The following is an 18,707-nucleotide window of genomic DNA, read 5'->3' as shown; positions in this document are numbered from 1 at the left end:
ATGAGTGGTTCTTCGTGGCACCTATGAACACAAGGAGAAGCAGTGTGGGAGTGGGTGTTGTGGAAGGTAAGTAAGGATGGCAGGGCTGGGAGGGAGGAGTGATTGGTTTCTCTGGTTGGCGCAGGGATTCTGAGGCCTTCCAACCTGGATCTTTCCTCTCTCTTCTATGGGCTCTAGGGGGACAGATCTCTTTTCTTTTTGATCATGTGAGTGCCTCAAGTTAATCCATGAGCTAGTGATTTGGTTTTGGGGTAATCTCTTATTCCTCCTTTATCTAAGCTACTGGTTTTGAGGTTTATATTAATACCTCACCTGTATAGACCGAGTGAATTTAAGGTTTGATTTGAGAGATAAGGCAAGGCACATAGGGTAAGTTCAACATAGCATGGTTCCCTGGTGAAAGGAAGAGGATGAAGGTAAACTGGAGTTTTAGTTCATTTGTCAGGTATCATCATTTGGTTAACTTTGTTCATATTTAAAAAAAAAAAAAACGGTAGTAGAGGCAGAATAGGGTAGTGGATAAAGAGTCAGTTTTCAAGTCAGGAAGACTCTGGGTTCAAGTGCACACTTGAAATACACTAACTGTGACCTTAACCTCGTGGTGCCTCAGACAAGTCCCAACAATGCAGAACAGCCGCTCACCTGTTCTAGCAGAGGGAGTTCCCTCACTTGGATTTCTTTACACCTGTATTATCACAGGTCCAGATTTCACACACACACACACAAATAATACTTTGAATATTGATAACATTAAAGTTTTGATTCATTCATATCCTCAATCCATTTACACTTTGTGTGATCTTGATCAAGACACTTCTCCAGGATTCACTTTCTTCCTAGGTCAAATTATAAGGTTGCACTAGATGATTTTTTCCAGATTTAAATTTATGGTCATCCCATTCCTGCTAGAGTCCCTCCTGGTAGGAATGTGTTCTCTTCTGCTGCAGGTGGTTAAAGCTGACTCCAGAGGGCCCATGTGACTTGCTTCAAGTCATATGGTAAATTGGCCAGAATCAATGTTTTGATTATCATCCCAGAGTGTTATGCCCTAGAATCTCTATTTCTTTAAGAAACAAGCTTTCTCTCTTAAGTGACTATAACCATATATAAGTAGATATACTATCTATTAGTATAAGCGACATGGCTAATACACTGTATTTCTATCATTACTGTATCCAAGGCATGGTTTCATAGCATGTCTCTTGTTAAGCTCAACTCTAGTCACATATTTATTTGGTCTGTATAACTCTTGTGGACTAAATCCACAACTGCTCATGTCCAGAATAGTTAATAAATTAAGGAACTAGATTGCCATTTATGCTTTAGTTATTTATTTCAGCCATTATGTTCTGTTGTCATTAAAACCATTAGTGCCCACAAGTTAATGATAACGGGTGTGAATTTATTGATGTGACTCCAGAAGGCAGAACTGGGACCAAAGTTATAGGAAGGCCAGGTGTTAGCTCAGTAAAGAGTAGACATTCCTTTTTAACAGTCAGAGCTGTCCAGTAATGGGATGGGGCTGCCCCATTAGGTACTAAAAATAATAACAATACCTGGCATTTATGGAATGTTGTAAAGTTTTCAGAGTGCTTTACATGTTTGTCTTTTCATTGGACACTCACAACAATCATGTAAGGTTTGTGCTATTGTACATCCCTGTTGTACAGATGAGGAAACAGGCTCAGAAAGACTGAATGATTTGTCCATGGTCAGAGCAGGTAAGTGTCAGAAACAGGCTGTGTGCCAGTTTATGCACTGCTTCCTAGGTAACTCTGAATTCCTCACATTTATTCTTAACAATGCAATCATCTTAGGTTCATATACCCCAATTAATGGGCACCCATTTTGTTTCTAATTTTTTGATACCACAGAAAGTGCTGTCATAAATATTTTGGTGTATATGGGGCTTTTTCTGTCTTTGACCTCCTTGAAGAATGTGCTCAGTAGTGAGATCACTGAGTCAAAGATAACAAACAATTTAGTCATTTTTGTGGCATAGATCCATCTCAGCAACTTGCTACACAGATGACCTTAGACAAATTACTTAAGGAAACTGAGGAAGTTAGACAGCATCGTCCCTGAGGTTTCTTCTGTCTCCAGATCTAATATCCTGTAAGCCTTATGTTTTCCAGAGTGGTTGAAACAATTCACACCACCATTAATAGTGTATTAATGTGCCTGTTTTCTCACAGCTGCTGCAACATTTATAGTTTCTGTCTCTTTTTATCATCTGCGCCAATTTGTTGGATAGACGGTAGTGAAACCTCAGAGCTCCTTTAAATATGCATTTCTCTTATCAGTGATTTAGAGAATTTTTAGAAATTTATAATCCTGAGAAAAATGAAACTGGCACAACTGGCGATGAAATTGGTCATTGCCAGGAATACGTTTCTGCTAATGAGGTCAGTCATTTCTTAGACTTATTCTCTTGGTGGAACAAGTGGAATGTGGTGTTCCTGGTCCTCTTTTCTGCTCAACGTAAGTGTTCTTTTGGTAACCAGCTTCTATTTACCACCCTCCTCCTACCCTGTTGTTCCTTAGCCAAGAATATCCAACAATAGACCAGGGGTTAAGAATAGCAAACTATGGTTAAGCAGACCCAAGTAGAGCTTTGCAGTCGCAGCATGGAGATGTTTTCAGCTGATGCTGGGATGGAGTTTATGAAGTTCAAGGAGATGTTTAATGTTAGTAATTTAAAACATTCCATTTGAGAGAGACCGCTATATGTATCTCCTGCATGTAGAAGAAAATAATGTCTTTTAACCTGGCACATTTTAAATAAGAAGACAGGCTGGGAAGGTTTTCTCTCTCCCTTATAGATTTAGAGCTAAAAAGGAGCATAGAGGTCATCTGGTCCAGGCCCGTCATTCTGCAGATGAGGAAGCAAGGCACCTTGCAAGATGAAGTGACTTGCCCAAAGTCACAGGGGTAGTAAGGAACAGACCTGGGGTTTTAAACATAGGCCCTGTGGCTCTTCATCTGGTGCTCTTTATCACTGAATCACTGTGGATTTGAAGCTTATTTGGATTTGAGCCACCCAGAGACAGTAGTGTACCCATTTCCCTCATCTCCAGAAAGCCTCAGGACATGAAAGACATTGAGGGATTGATATTTTTCAACCCCAGTAACTCACATATAAGATATGCTACGGCACAGAGGGGTCAAGAGCTTTGCTAGTGGAAGGGACATCAGCACCAAAGAAATAATCCATCTTTAAGGAAGTGTCTGAGGTATAGAGACCAGCTAAGCAGTGCAGTGGATAGAGTCCTTGGCTTGGAGTCAGGAAGACCCGAGAAACTTACTAGCTGTATGAACCTGGGCAAGTCACTGCCTCAGTTTCCTCAACTGTAAAATGGGGATAATAACAGCACCTACCTTCTAGGTTTGTGGCAAGAGTCAAATAAAATAATATTTATAGAGCACTTAGTGTGGTACCTTGCACATAGTGATACTATATAAGTACTTATATAGAAGGGGGCCCAAGGCAGATAAAGAGTTAAGTACTTCAGAGAATAAAATTGACAGATTTATTGGAACTGCCATCTGGGAATTCCCATGGCCCCAGCAGTAGATGAGAGATGTGAGGCAATTTATATGTTTTAGTTGCTACAGATTTAAAATCTCTATCAGTCAGTTCATTTGCCCCTGCTCAACTCTCAGCTTGGTTCATTCAGGTGAATATATTTGTTGGACCAGGTACATTGATTATTTAACTGAACCAGTAAGAGCCAAGATAGTGGGCTTGTCTTCCAGAAATAGGAATATCTCCCGATCCCCAGTATTTAGGTTTTAGGCAAGGCATGCTAAGGAGGACTTGATAGAGACCTCAAACTACAGTAGACTAAAAGTGTTGTGAGGGAGAAAGGTAGGTCAGGAATTGCACTGACAGGTTGGAAAAAATTATTGCATCAACCCAGATGGGCTTCCTAAAGGAAGAGAACCTTACGCTATGATTTAAAAGAAGGATAGCATGGTGGGATGGAAATTAAGACTTGGTTGTTAGTGGAATATATTTGGCAGAGGTTTCAGTAACGAAATCTTTTCTGCCATGACTTCCTTCTTCAATGACTTCTGATAGAATGAATTCCTTGAAGGCAGGGACTGTTTTTTCATTCTGTTATTGTTTCCTTAGTGCAAGCACAATGCCTTATACATTGTAGGTGCATAATAATGCTTGTTGAATTGATTTGCTTCTGTGGAGCCAATGTCATCCATGTTTTCTTTCGCCACCAGGAAAGCTATATGCTGTTGGAGGTTATGATGGGGCTTCTCGCCAATGCCTCAGTACTGTGGAACAATACAACCCAGCGACCAATGAGTGGACATACGTGGCAGACATGAGCACGCGCCGCAGTGGTGCAGGTATCTGTTGGGAGAGACCATTGGGTGTCAAGGTCTTTGAGAGTTAAACTATTACTGAAGGCAACCAGATCATTCTGCCAACTTTTCCTCTTCCAAGGTGATGGCAGCAGTGCCATCAAGACACCAAGACCTTACAAACTCACCCTCCCCATGGGATCCATTCTGCAGCATGTGGAGAGGCGACAGATTGTGAGAGTCATCCAGGGTTAGGGTTTGACAAGTCATGAGGGTCAGTAGAACAAGGGGACAAAGGAATTGAGAGTGAAAGAGAGCACAGAGTGGAACTCATTCACCTAGAGGTCGAGAGCCAGGCTAAACTTTCGTAGCACTATTAACAATAACAATAATAACAACCTTATACTTGACCAACACGTGACAATGTTGAAAGCGTGTTCTTACTGCGTTTTATCCTCATATCAGCCCTGTGAGGTAGACATGGTGGGTCAACTCTCCCTGTTTTGTAGATATCTCTCTGACCTCCTTCTCCACAATGATGCTTTGAAGACTGTCCCAGTGATGGGCCGTATACTTCTCATTTGAGGGTGAGAGCTAAGTTCAGGGAATCTGACTGCAAGATGGTTGGCAACGAGATGAATTTTTTTTGGCCACAGCAACTCCTGAAACTTGTACAGTAAAGCATGGAAGGGGTGACAATCTATGCCAGTGGAGGGAATATTTATGTGGATAAAACTACAGATCTTCTGTATGTATAGAAGAAGGAACTGAACATTGGCAAATATTTAGCATGATTAAAGGTCAAGTTGAAGGTCAGGCTGTTGAGAGGTAAATGTGTATGCCCGCCTCCCTTTGTGAATGGACCTGCTTTTCATGGGGCTGCACCTCCATTGCTTCTCATGGGAAGCAGAGGAGTCTTGTTTGTGTTTCGAGGAATCTCCAGGGAGTGTGGTGTACTGGCCCATACTGTACTATTTTTCTACCCATCTTTCAGAAGATGATAGAAAAATACTTGAGCTGGCAGCTTCCATTGGCTGCTGGCCACAGGGTCAGTGTGTGGGAAAGGAGTGGGAGAAGACACCCCCTGCCCCCCTCCCACTCACAGGGGAGAAATCAGACTCTTTGTTACTGAAACTCTTAGGGATGTGCAAGGCTGTCCTGGTGAGCAGCCTGGGCTCGACAGATTCTTCCCAGGAGTCTGATCATGAGCAAACTCTGGGTCCTGTGAAACATGGTCACATGGACAGTCTCTGTTTCATGAGTTAAGAAGACCTGGGTTCCAGACCTGCAGACAACCCTTTGAGATTGTTACTTGTAGACTAGTTACTAATCTGCCTCGATGGAGCAAATTTCCCTTACTGATGAAATCACAAATCTGGACAGGAAAAAGGGCGGGGGGGGGAGTGCGCAGTATGAATCCAGTAGAAATTATTAAAAGGCCTTGTGCTCTGAATGTTATTTTTAGAGAGTTAGCATTCCTCTTGAGATTTGAAGGTGGGCCCTTTGTGTCATCCATTAAAAGGAAAGGCCTTTGGGATAATTCCATTAAGAAAACCCCAAACACCTTATTTTGTTACCTGAATAACCTCTGTTGTGACTCTGACGTGTTGGAGAAAGTCTGAAGAATTTGGCTGTGCAGTGACAACTTAGCAGAGCAGAGAGGGTTCTTTGATACGGAGAGGAGCTGTGTCTGTTACAGGAGGTACTTTGGAAGAAAGCCTGGTCTCTGTGGGAAGTAACCTGATGCCCGGCTGGACAGCCCTCTGCATTCGGAGCCTGATTCTCCCACTACCTCAGTGTGCATCTTAGTAAAGGAGGCACTGGGAGGAGTTCTGTTGGACTTTGCCAGGCTCCAAAGGGGCAAATCCTTGAGTAAATCTTTTCATCCGGTTCTCCAGGGAAAGAATTCATACAAATGACTACGGTGAAAACTAAACATCAACATTTATACTGCCAATTTGAGATAGGTATTGTAGGAAAATGCTTTATAAACCTTAAAATATTATAGAAATGTCAACTGTGTGATCTGGTATAAAAGCTCATTTGAAATTTTCAGCGTAGAAGTTCAGATTTGACCCTTGTTGGAGGGCGTGGCTTCAAATCCTGGCTCTGCCTCTTACTTGGATAATATTGTGCAATTCACTTAATCTCTTGGAACCTCAGTTTCCTCATTTCACTGCTCTGCTGGACTCTTGTAATAGGTCTCCCTTCTTTGAGTCACTCCCTTCTACCTTCTGTCCTCCACATTACTGCCAAAATGATTTTCTTACAGCAGAGGCCTCCGTCACACAGCTGCTCAAACTCAGTGGCTCTCTGTTGCCTCAGTGATAAAATATAAGTTTCTGTTTGGCCTTGAAAGCCCTTCACCCCTGGCTCTAACCTGCCTTTCCATCCTTGTTAGAATCTTTCCCTTCCTGTATTCCATAGTCCACAAGCCTTCTCACTGTTCCTCACATATGACACTCTGTCTTACATCTCTGCATCTTTGTACTGTCTACTCCTCATATCTAGAACACACCTCACCTCTGCAAATGAGAATCACTTGTTTTCTTTAAAATGTTTCTTAGATATCATCCTCTACACGAAGCCTTTCTTAATTTTCCCAGCATCTAGTGCCCTACCTAATCCCCTTCTCCCATTTACTTTGAATTTATTTTGTATACGTATGTTGTCTCCTCCAATAGTAATTAGCATTTATATAGCCATTTAAGGTTTGCAAAGCACTTTACATGTGTTATTATTTGAGCCTCGTGACAAGCCTGTATTATCCTCTTTTTACATTTGAGCGAACTGAGATAGACAGAGCTTAAATGACTTGCCCAAGGTCACACAGCTAGTAAGTGTCAAGTGTTTGGTCTGAGGCTGGATTTGAACTCTCCACTGTGCCACCTAGCTGCCCCTATCTGGCTGTCTTTTAAAAGAGGCTGAATTTAATGTAGTAGAATCCTTTCCACAGAAATGCATAGCTCCATCAGGAGACTAGCCTCAAATTCCAGTTCATTGCCCAGTACTCCCAGAAATTGAGGAAAGGCCCAGTCACAGGTACACATTGTTTTCCTGTGGTTGGAAGTGCTATATTAGTTCAGGAAATAGAAAGCCCCTAGAACTTAGCATGCTAGCTGTGAGAAATCCCTATGAAGTTCCAGGATGCTAAATAATTTTAGATTAAAGAGTTCACAAGTTGAACTAAGAACTCTCAGCAGTAATGACAGAACAAAACCAACAGTGACAGTAGTAGTCAATTCCCTGTATTGTGGCCTCAGAAGGCAGTGGGCTTTGGGCACTTACATGCTCATTCCAATTCCAATAGGATTTGCTTCTGACTGTTCAATCACCCTGGGAAGGTGTTAACCTAGTAAAACCAAGTACATTAACCATGATAGAAGCCACTAGTATTTTTTGTACTAGCTCTCCCTCTAGTGGCCATTCAGGGTAGCTGCAGTTTGCTATATGTGGCCATAGAATTAAAGGACTTTTGAAGTCATAAGTCACAGGATAAGTTCAGCGCTCTCATTTTACAGAGCTGCATGAAGTGACTCATAACTAATCAGTGGTAAAGCCACATTTCAGTAGAATCTATGCCATTTGAGGGCAGGGACTGTTTCGCTTTTGTCCCCTGCACACAGACTAGCCCATATTATATGATCAGTAAATGCTAGTTGAATTAAACTGATTCAGGTCTCATGCTGTTCTTTATACTCATGGCGTTCGAGGTTTTATTGTGTATTACATCATTTTTCTCTGCTAAAGCCCCAATCTAGTTTGTCACTGTGCCATGGAAGGAATGCTAGATTATTGAAGGCTGTGTCAGAGGCTCCTACCAAGCTGGAACAGGCTTCATGATATTTTCTGTCTATTATTAGAGACTAGCCTAGCTAATGTCAGAGAGGTTCATCAGCAGGTTTTCCATGGAGTGACAATTTTCCAGCCACAATAGCTCCCCAAAACTGTCTGCCAGACTTCAGAAGGGTTACTGTCTACTTTCAATGGAGTGACAAACCCATACCAATAAAATCATGGCTCCTTGAAGTTGAAGAAATTGCATTGGATTTATCTTTTTCAGACCATCGTAAGTGTGCATAATGATATTCCAGTATATACCAATGATAGGAAATTGTTCAGTTTCAGTCCAACACTTTGAATGATTGTTCCTGGCTACTTCTGCTTAGATCAAATGGAGATAAATAAATGACATGACACTTCCTGTTTCAGAAGCAGAAAAAACTGGCGAGGCCTTGGGCCAAATGACCATGTGCTGTCTTTCAGGGGTTGGAGTACTCAGTGGGCAGCTGTATGCTACAGGTGGGCATGACGGCCCCTTGGTGAGGAAGAGTGTGGAGGTTTACGATCCTGGGACAAATACCTGGAAGCAAGTTGCAGATATGAACATGTGTCGGCGAAATGCAGGTAATAGCTGTTCCTTCTGCTGTTCCCACCTGTGGGTTAGTGGATTTATTTCCTTAGGAAATACTACCTCCAAAGGAGGGAGAAAGGCTAATGGATATCATTGACTCTAGAAGAGACCTTGGGGATCCCCTCATCTACTCCTTTTATTTTATAGAGGAGGAAGATGACTTGCTCAACATTACATAGGTGGTTAGGATATGAATTCAGGTATTCCATTTTCTGTAAGACCATGTTCTAGTGCCAAGAATATTCTTGTGAGAACAATTACTTAAGAAGTAGTACGGATTTGAACATAGTTCCTTTGACTTCAAATCCAGTGCTGAACACCAAAGTCTGGAGTTGTGACTGTTTGTTAAAACAATGGCCATTTCACAAATATACCGTCAAGAAGGGGATGTGGAGGGTGGGGAGAGAACTTCTTTAAACCCTAGCTCTAGGATTCCTTAGGAATCTCCCTCCCCATTCCCCAGTGACTAAAGTGAACACTTCATTCCCTGTGACTATGTCTGTGATTTCTGTTGTGCATTGAGCAACACCAGACTTAGGAAATAAGTATCCTCTAAGCTTTTAGGACCTAGGCAATATCCTTTGCCTAGAAGACTATTTTGACAGTATGGGCCTCCTTGGGAGGGCTACCTTAGAAAGGCTAGACAGAGCTTATTGTAGTTGCTTCATAATCCTTTTATTTTAAATTCTATTTTTTTTCTCAGTTACATGTAATCAGGAAGTTTTAATGCTCTTTTAAAAAAAAATTTTGAGTTCCAAATTGTCTCCCTCTCTCCCTCCCCTCCCCACTCCTTGAGAAGGCAAGCAATCTGATATAGATCATACATGTGCAGTCACATAAAACATTTCCATGTTAGCCATGTTGCAAAAGAAATCACAGACCAAAAAAACCCAAGAATAATAAAGAAAGTAAAAAAAGTATGCTTCAATTTGCATTCAGACTCTCTCAGTTCTTTCTCTGGAGGTGGATGGTATCTTCATAATCTTTTTTACTTCATGTGAGGCAGAAGGTGGAAAGGCTCACTGTCAGGAGTATAAGACGGCAGCTGTGCCTCTCATTCCCTTCTCTCCACTCACAGTCACTGCCCTAGACCAGGCCTTTATCACGTGTCTCCTGAATTATTACAATTGGTTTCTGTGCTTCTATCCTCTGTGCTCTCCAATTCATCTTCCATACAACTGCCAAAATAATCTTCTAAGGCACAGGCCTGACCATATTTAAAACCCTTCAGTGATTCTCTATTGCTTCTGTGATTCAATGCAAATTTTTTGGTCAGGCACAGACTCTATAGGTTAGCTCCAAGCTACTTTTCCAGCTTCATGTCACATTACTTCTCTTTGCGTACTCCATATTCTAGGCAAATTGCTGATTTTCGTCAGAGGCCGGAATTGACCCTAGATCTTCTCAACTCAAAGTCCAATTGGCTGTCCACTGTGCCATGTTGCCCTTCATAAGCTCTCAGTCCACCTATGCTCTCATCCTGTGTGATTCATCCACAACTTCCTAGGAATCCTTTTTTTCCACATCCTCCACATTACTTTGGAGGATTCACTTGATGTTCTGGAGATTTTCCTCTGATTACTTTTATATTTCGTGGATGCCAGTGTAATGAGAGGCCGTATGATCTTTAGAGGGCAGTAGGATTTGGAGTCAGGAAGACCTGGATTCAGGACCTGTAAGCATTGTGTGATCATGTCTCAATGACCCAGATAGGTCTCCAAGACGATAAGTGATAGATGAGTTACAAATCAGTATTGTTGGACAAAGCTTTCAGACCAAAACAAAACCTCAAAGAAGTAAATTATAGCACTCAGGCTGTCCATTTATTATCTCTGATCACTGTATTTCTCATTCCGGGTGACCCCCTTTTCTAGTCCTACATATCCTTGATTATGTCATTTGTTCCATTTCTTGCACTCATATTAAAGGATCCACTGTTAAGACCATGTAAAATTCCATGACACATTCAACAATCCACTGAGTGTCACCGTCCATCGAGGCATTACCAAGGATGAAGTGTTTGCTCACCCTGAATACTCAGGGGTGTCATGTAATATGTCTTACACAAAGTTCAGATAGAAGAGAAATGCCCTATGAATGAAGATGGATCCTGTTTGTGGATGACGCTGTGCAAGTGCATTTAGTCCCAAATCACCATATCCCTTTCACCTTTCAAATGTGTTAGTTATATCTTCCAACTCCACGTCAACTGAAAATTACCCGGGTTTGTCTTCAAAGCCAATGAACAGGACAGAACAGTACAAAAGTCCTGGGATATGCCACTGGGGACTGCCATTTCATTTAATTCATCAGTTCTCTTCTGGTATTGTTCACACTAACCAATGAATTAACATTCTTTCGATACACCTTTATTATTGTAACTCTGGATTTCTTCATAAGGGTATCATGGAAGATTTTGTAGATGCCTTATTGAAATCCTTATGCCCTGTATTGTGGCTCTCCCCTTATCTGCCAGTCTGGTTACTCTATCAAAAAGAAAATTAGATTAGTTTTGCATAAATGCTAGCTTGTGAATTCCTTGAGTGCAGTAACTATGTCTTATTTTATCTTTTTATCTTCATTTACTAACATATCATTTTTTAAATAAGTTTTTATTGATGTCTTCTGTTTTTTATACCATTATAGTTTTTCCCAGGATCCCTCCCCCTTTCCCTCTCAGAGAGTCATCCCATACAAGTAGTATTTTTTTTAAAGAAAGAAAAAGAAGAGGGGAAAAAATCAATATAACCAATCAGTACATTGAAAAAGTTTGAAAACATGTGCAGTGTTCAATACTTGTAGACCTCCCACCTTCATGAAGAGGTGGGTTGGTGGTTTCCTGTCATATTTCTTCAACTAACATAGCATTTTCTATATAGTAGAGCACTTAGTACATTTTTGTAGAATTGATTTGTGACCTCATGTTGGCTGCTTTTTTTTTTCGAAGTGCTTACAAACTATGTCATAATCCTGTTCTAAAATTTGCCTGTGATCAATGTTAAGCTTATTAGTACATACATTCTAGAGTCATAGTTTTAATAAATTAACACCAGATTTACTCATCTCCAGTCTTTTGCTAATTTCTTCATTTCCATAATTTCACGTAGGTAGTGGTTTGTGATCACAGTTTGATGTTTGTCATTTTTAGATGTAATTTTTCTGGGACTTGAACTTGAAGATTTGAACTAATAGGGAAGAATTTGGTGCTCTCTTACTGTCCTCTAAACACATTGCTTGTTTGTGTAATAGTGGACAGAACACACTTTAATAATGAACTGTTCTAGACTACTGATGATGCTAGCTGGCATTCTCTTAACTTATAGGCAAGAAATTGAGGAACCTATCAAGAGACTAGCATTTAAATCCAACTTGATATTCTACCAAGCCAGTCTTTGGCTATTATAATAGCTGAAACTGCTCTAGGTACTGCCTGAAGATTTTTTTTTTGTCTCAACAGTAGCATATGTATTCATCCTATTAGGTAATAAAGAATGAAATTTAGAATGCCCATAGCCTAACCTTGTATAAATAAAACCTGTAGTGCAGTATGCCAGTCTCGTAACCCTTTTCAAGGCTTGGTGGAATATTAATTATCTTTTAAAATTCCTTGGGACTTTTCTAGAAGGCAAAATCTCTCTGTGGCCTCAACTATGTACCCACAGTGGGACTCATTAGTGGTTTTCTGGAAATCACCACTAAAAAAAAAATCTCTGTGACTATAGAAATCCGCCTTCCTTTTCTACTTCTCCATCACTGGGAATTTGAGAAACAACATTGTGTAACAGATAAAGCACTGGACTTGGAGTTAGGAAGATCTAGGTTCTAATCCCATCTCTGACACTAGCTGTGTGCCTTCTCTGAGCCTCAGTTTCCTCATCTATAAACTGGGGGTAATAATAACATTTGCCTCAAAGAGTTGTTGTGAAGATCACATGAAGTACTACATGCAAAACAGTTTACAAACCTTAAAATAGTACGTATGTAGGCATGTGTGAGCTGTTATTAGCTCCTGCCTGTAACGCCTCCAGGGGGCTTGTGTTTGACTTGCAGGTGTATGTGCAGTGAATGGGCTTCTATACGTGGTAGGAGGTGATGATGGTTCCTGCAATTTGGCATCCGTGGAGTACTACAACCCTGTCAGCGACAAGTGGACGCTCCTGCCAACAAACATGAGCACAGGGAGGAGTTATGCAGGTCAGCAGAGCTTCTCTCCCTCCTGTGTCTTTGTGGCTTCGTAAGATGGGGAATGGAACCCTGTGGGCTCTGTCACGTCAGCAGGTATTCATTGAGTGCTTGCTCTGAGCCTGGCTGTCTGCTAAGCACTTTGGGAGATCTTTGTAAAAGAAGAAGATGAAATAGTTTACACTTGCATAGCATTTATAGTTTCCAAGACACATTTAAATTTTAAAATTACTTTTTGTTTTTATATCATTTTCACTTCCAAATAATTTCTCAGTTCTTCTCTCTCAAAAAAAAAACATGCCTTTTAGTAAAGAATAAAAAAGATAGAAGAAGTAGCTTATTGTTTCAAGGGATGAGAGCATTCAGAGTCCACTCATCCAAAGATGTTTTTTACTGGGTGCACAGTGGCCCTGTAGACAGGAGCACCTGAGTTCGAATCTGGCCTCAGACACTTATTAGCTGTGTGACCTTGGGCAAGTCACTTAACCCTTAAAAAAAAAAAGATTATTTTCCACTGATTGGCATTTGGTGTGGCTTATGTATTGTGTGGGATAAAGAACCTTCCTCAGAGGTGGAAAGGCCTGGGTTCAAGTCCTGCTTCTGACCCGTATTGATTTTATGACTCTGAGTGTCACAACCATTCAGTGCCCCTTACAATTCTATAAGATTATAAGTTGCAAAGTTAAGGAAGTTTTCTCACCATAAATTTCCTATACTATCACAGGTTGTGAAAAAGAAATGTCAATTTGGTCTGTCCTTGAGGCTCATGATTGCTGAAGTAGATGATAACTCATAGAGTCTATGTGAGTTAATATAGGAAATGTTAAGATTATTTATTTTTTCACTCCCACAATAGGTGTTGCTGTGATTCATAAGCCGTTATGACAAAAATTCACCCTGCCGAGAGGTGGAGGACGGGAGGAAATGCTGCTTAGGTTTCAGAACACTGTGGACAAGAATTGATTTGTTCCAACTTGTCATGATGTCATATTCCACGGATGAGAAGTCATGGCAAGAGCCTGGCCTCTGCTCCAGCTTCTCTCTGAGGAATGACACAGTGTGAGAACCCCCTCTCCCCTCTGTCCCCCCTCCCCCATCAAACCCATCCTTCACCTCACTTTGTGTGCATTTTTCTCCACTTTGTGCAATGAACTGGCCCCTGCCACTGCCCCTGCCCCACGAGCGGCCTCTAAAGAGGGGCCTACTGTGTTTTTCATATTTCCACAATGGCACCGGAGAAACTGTAATTCTTCTGTGTAAAACACCATGCTTTAACAAGGTAGGTGGGTAGAAAGTCTACTGGATTTCTTTACTACTGATGTTTCAAATATGCTCAAACTCAAGGAATGGAAAATGCCTGTTTTGGCCTCACTCTTTCGGTTCAGGTGACCCCGCGACGCTGAAGAGGTTGTCTTCTAGCGGCAGAATCAGGTGATCAATTGTCTCCTGAGGAAGACTGGGGAAATGGGAGGCTCTGTCAGAAGGAACTGAGGACCAGGCAGGGTTCCAGTGACTGTGCATATGTACATTACCTACTGTAAATTTATTCTGTAGAAGAACTGTGGAGCTTTTGGAGCTGGATTGTGCCCTTTCTTTGCCCGTCAGTATGATTGTGTTCACAAGCCACACCTCAGCAGAGCACCGAAGGCACCCTAGGAGGGGGTCTTCCCTGCCTAAGAAACCCCTGAATCAATGCTGGAAACCCCTAAAGCAATGCTGCCTCAATGTCTTGGTTTTTTGTTACTTATTTTAAATAGGGGAAAAAGAAAATACACACACACACACACACCCACACACCCCCCCGCCACACACACGCACGCACACAACCTGACTATACAAATCGGCCTCTTGCCTTCTTGGAGGTTTCCTGATGCCCGTGAAAAGATTCTAGAAAATGGTGTGACCTCAGCTGCAAAGCCAGTTTTCACGACCATTTAAATCCGTGAAGGTGTGTTTCACTTCTGGGTGTCAGCCTTGGTACCATAAGGAGCCTGCTGTTGGGTTCTGATGCCCTTGACAATCTCCAAGCTGTGGGATGTGACTCCAGCTGGGACCAAATCCAGATCTAGATTTACAGTGCCTCTGTACACATATACCATAGCTGTAGGCCAGGACCCCAGGGGACCTCAGACATGGAAGCTTCCCTAATTCGTGCCCAGTGACCGGATTCCACAGGGGCTCCCCACTGTCTCAGCTTGTCTGTCACCAAAACTCCCAGGATGCAGACTCTGACACTGGGTCCCCTGGCAGCCTTTGGAAATTACTGGGGGTTCTAGGTTTTGGGAATTGCATACATGTCTCTTCCATCAGGAAAAGCAGCTCTTTAAAATGACTCTCTGGAAAGAACATGGGAAGAAACCAAGGTGACAGGCACCCAGTCTTTGTCCATCATGGCTTCAGAGACAGAAGGGGGTGCATGTCTACCTGGGGATTAGAAGAAGGTGGGCAGCTTTGGCCCAGTATGCCAGTCAGGCAAATCGTGACTCTGGTCAAATTGGTCTTAACTCTTGCTTACCCTTTCCACATTTCTGTGCCTCCTTCCCTCTCCTCACTCAGGCTCCTGTTGCTGCCTGAACTTCTTTGTAAATAAAGGAGGCAGAGGTGTTAGGGCCTTCATGTTTGACCCTTCCTGAGGCACTGGCACTTTAAGAAAGGGTAATGCTTAACCCCAAAGGAATAAATCACTAATGGTTGAATTTTAGGCATCAGTTGGGGAGGTGCTTTTGTGTGGTCTTCAGAATCCCTCATATCACACCAAAAGAGGCAGCTGCCTACTTTATCTACACATAAAGCCAACCTGATGCCAGCATTTGGCTTCTTTTCCTGCAGAATCTTTGGAGCCAAGTGACACTTCAGGGCATGATCAATAGGCCCAAGAGACCTGGTATAGCCATGGTTATTTAAAAAAAAAAAACCCAGATACTGCTGAAAGTACTGTCTATAGGTCTTTAAAAAGCCTGGGACCACAGGTCAATCAGTCAATATTAAGCACTTACCATGTATACCAACAGCTTCAGAGAGGAGCTCATTGTATTGCTCCCTGACCTTTGCCAGTATCAGACCTCCTGATGCTGGGCAGATATTTCTTGGGAGTAAAATAGCACCTCCCTAGGGCATGTATGTTTTGCCCATAATTTCTGCCAACTGCACTGCAAAGCCTCAAACATCTGGCCATACTGCTTGGGAGACAAATGGCCATATAATAAGAGGGATCAAAATGTGTTTCTGATTGGATGCTCCAGTGGGTAAGACTGGTGCTCTTGACGTCTCAGCCTAGGCCGTTGGGATGGAAGGGGTTGTTAGTGATAGGTGCTCCCCTCCCTTGCTTAGGGTACCATCCTTTTGCCACAGATAGGTTAATGGGGTGTCCATATCATGAGAGCTGGGGGATGGCATTAAGACTTCATTACATTATAGATTCCAGGTCCTGGTTTAAGACAAAAGGTGAGTTCCATTTCTAGGTCATCTACCCATAAAAAGGCCTGCTTGCTAAAGCAAACCATTGCTGTTTTCCGCTTTTTGGATTTTGCTTTTGATTCTGCTTCTTAGCATTCCCTTGGATCAGGGAGCACTGCCCCTGTTTATCTGTGGGGTCAGTGGAATGATGTGCATTTCATCTCCATGTATGTTTCTGTGGGGTCTAGAACACCGGTGTGTCATCACCCGGAGGCTGGTCTGCTTCTTACTGCAGCCAGGTGAGAATCAGCCCAGTAGGAAACATGTGGATCATGAATGAGGCTTTTATTTCAGCATTGATGTACCAGTAGAGTAGGCATCTCAGGCAGTTAACACAGGCCTGTGAAGGCTAAAACCCTTCTAGGATGGGGTGGCACTGCCAGAGAGTATAATACTATAAGCCTTTTGATGGCAAAGAAGTGGAATTGAAACCCAAACTGCAAAGAAAACCACTAGATCCTGAGTAAGCAACTTAGACCTGGCTCAGAAGTTGATTGGGAAGTAGACATTGGGCCCTGAATTCTAAAGGTCTTTCTCATTAGTGACCAGTGGTGTCTCTTCTATCTAAAAAGTTGCAGTGTTAAACCAAGCAACATGACCTCTTTTTCTGCTATGCAATGTGAACACCTAACAAGTCCGTGACAGACCAGTTGCAATATCCCCCACTTCCCACATTGCTTTTTGAGGTGTCTTTCTTCAATATGTGTTGTGTAATGTTTGTACATTTCTGAGCCAGATCCTTTTCAAAGATTGCCTTTTTATAGAATTGAAGCTATAGCTTTTGGGGCTAAAATTTTAATGTAGATATTTTTATAAGATAATTTTGAAGACTTTTTGAATCACTTTTTATTGGCTTTGTGGTTGAAAGTTAATGTTCCTTGTGTGACTCATGTCTCAACCCTGCTTATCCCTATAGCCATTATCCCTGTGTTTTCAGTGCAGAAAATAATATCAAATTCAATTCTGGTAGATAGCCCTCCTCCCTATCCTTGTTCATTGTGCTTTTTCTTAAAAGGGACACTTCTTAGTTGGAAAAAAAAATAATGAGCTATATGTAGATTCTTATATTCCTGAGAAAGCTTTGGATACGAACACTAAACTTAAAAATTCAGTTTTCATTTCAGCATTTATATTGCTTGTTTACTTTTATGCAGCTAGTCTGCTTTCTGTGGGCCCTGAAATACCATTCTTGTCTATTTTCCATTTGACTCCATTGTCCTGCTGCATAACCGAACAGTGCTTATGTGATCAAGCCTGGGAGAGGGGTCCTGCCTTCCAAAGTCAAATTCCTGTGACCTTTGTTATTTCTAGCAGACTTTCCTAATGTTCTTCTTGCATTCAGAAGCTAAAAGTAGAGGACTTTCCTATCAGAAAGTGCCCATTTTGGAAGAATCTAGTTATTGGACACTTTCCCTGCCCCCAGCAAAGATGAATTGATCTTGCTCTAAGTTAAAGTAGTTCGTACTTTTCAGATATACATATCAAACCTTACAAGCCCTGCTTCCTGGGCTGTCTATTAATTAACATTTGTAAAGTACTGTGTCCCTAAGCCTTCTGTGAGAAACATTTATAGTTTCAATTGGGCAGTGTCTTCTTGGTTTTAGCTTTACTTTCTTGCTTTTTGATTTTTCCCCTCATATAGGCGACATAAATCGTATCAGAGAATTGACTCTACTTTCCATTTGTATCTTGTAAATTAGATTTGAGAGGTAGACTAAACCTGATTTCAGTTAGCTGGAGTTCTTAAGGCTTGCTACTGACCGAAGAAGGAAGGTTTGACCTCATTGCCCCATGAAGTCATGAGGTTGGAATATTTTTCCTGTGTTTGCACTATTAAGAGATTTAATCCATAATATTCTGCGATGTTGTTATGTCTACTGAATCAAGCGGGTATGCTGTCTCCAGGACCAGCTTTTCTTTGGAAATGGAAGAGGATTCCCCTACAGCAGGCAACAGCAGACCAGTCACACCATTTAATCTCACTGCACCAGGTCCATTGCTAGGGACACCGGAATGCTTCTCTTAAACCTAGATCTGGGGACTTGAGATGGCAGTTTTGGCAGTCAGTAAGGCATTGGAAATGGCCTGACTTCTTGCCATCGGCGATGAAATTGTAATTTTATTCCCCTTTTCAGTGGCAATAAGGAACCACCATTAAACTTATTGTTTAGTTTGTATAGTTTTCATATGTATATTATGTGTAAAATACTTTCTTTTAAAAATTAATTAAGATAGCAAAGTGTGTTTGTGTGTATGTGAGTGTGTGAGTGTATGCGCATGTGTGCACGAGGCTGCTCAGCCCCTGTGATTTCCCACAGGAGGCTTTGGTAAAATC

The 18,707-nt window shown here is 41.7% G+C and overlaps 1 protein-coding gene across 1 annotated transcript in view; it reads left to right on the top strand.

The window, feature by feature from the left end:
• The window catches only part of KLHL3 (kelch like family member 3), a 168,717-nt gene extending 150,153 nt beyond the window's left edge, over positions 1-18,564 (top strand). Inside the window, exons 11-15 of the mRNA XM_027849272.1 lie at positions 1-66; positions 4,237-4,365; positions 8,587-8,727; positions 12,785-12,928; positions 13,773-18,564. The exon at positions 1-66 is cut by the window's left edge and continues 36 nt beyond it. Coding sequence (XP_027705073.1) covers positions 1-66; positions 4,237-4,365; positions 8,587-8,727; positions 12,785-12,928; positions 13,773-13,801 — 509 coding nt within the window. The 3' untranslated portion in view covers positions 13,802-18,564. The remainder of the gene's footprint in view (positions 67-4,236; positions 4,366-8,586; positions 8,728-12,784; positions 12,929-13,772) is intronic.
• The last annotated feature ends 143 nt before the right edge of the window (positions 18,565-18,707 follow it).

The sequence above is a fragment of the Vombatus ursinus genome, unplaced genomic scaffold (genome assembly GCF_900497805.2).
Source record: "Vombatus ursinus unplaced genomic scaffold, bare-nosed wombat genome assembly UNPS02007284.1, whole genome shotgun sequence".
In the NCBI taxonomy this organism is placed as follows: domain Eukaryota; kingdom Metazoa; phylum Chordata; class Mammalia; order Diprotodontia; family Vombatidae; genus Vombatus; species Vombatus ursinus.
This window is presented reverse-complemented; position numbering and strand designations above follow the sequence as displayed.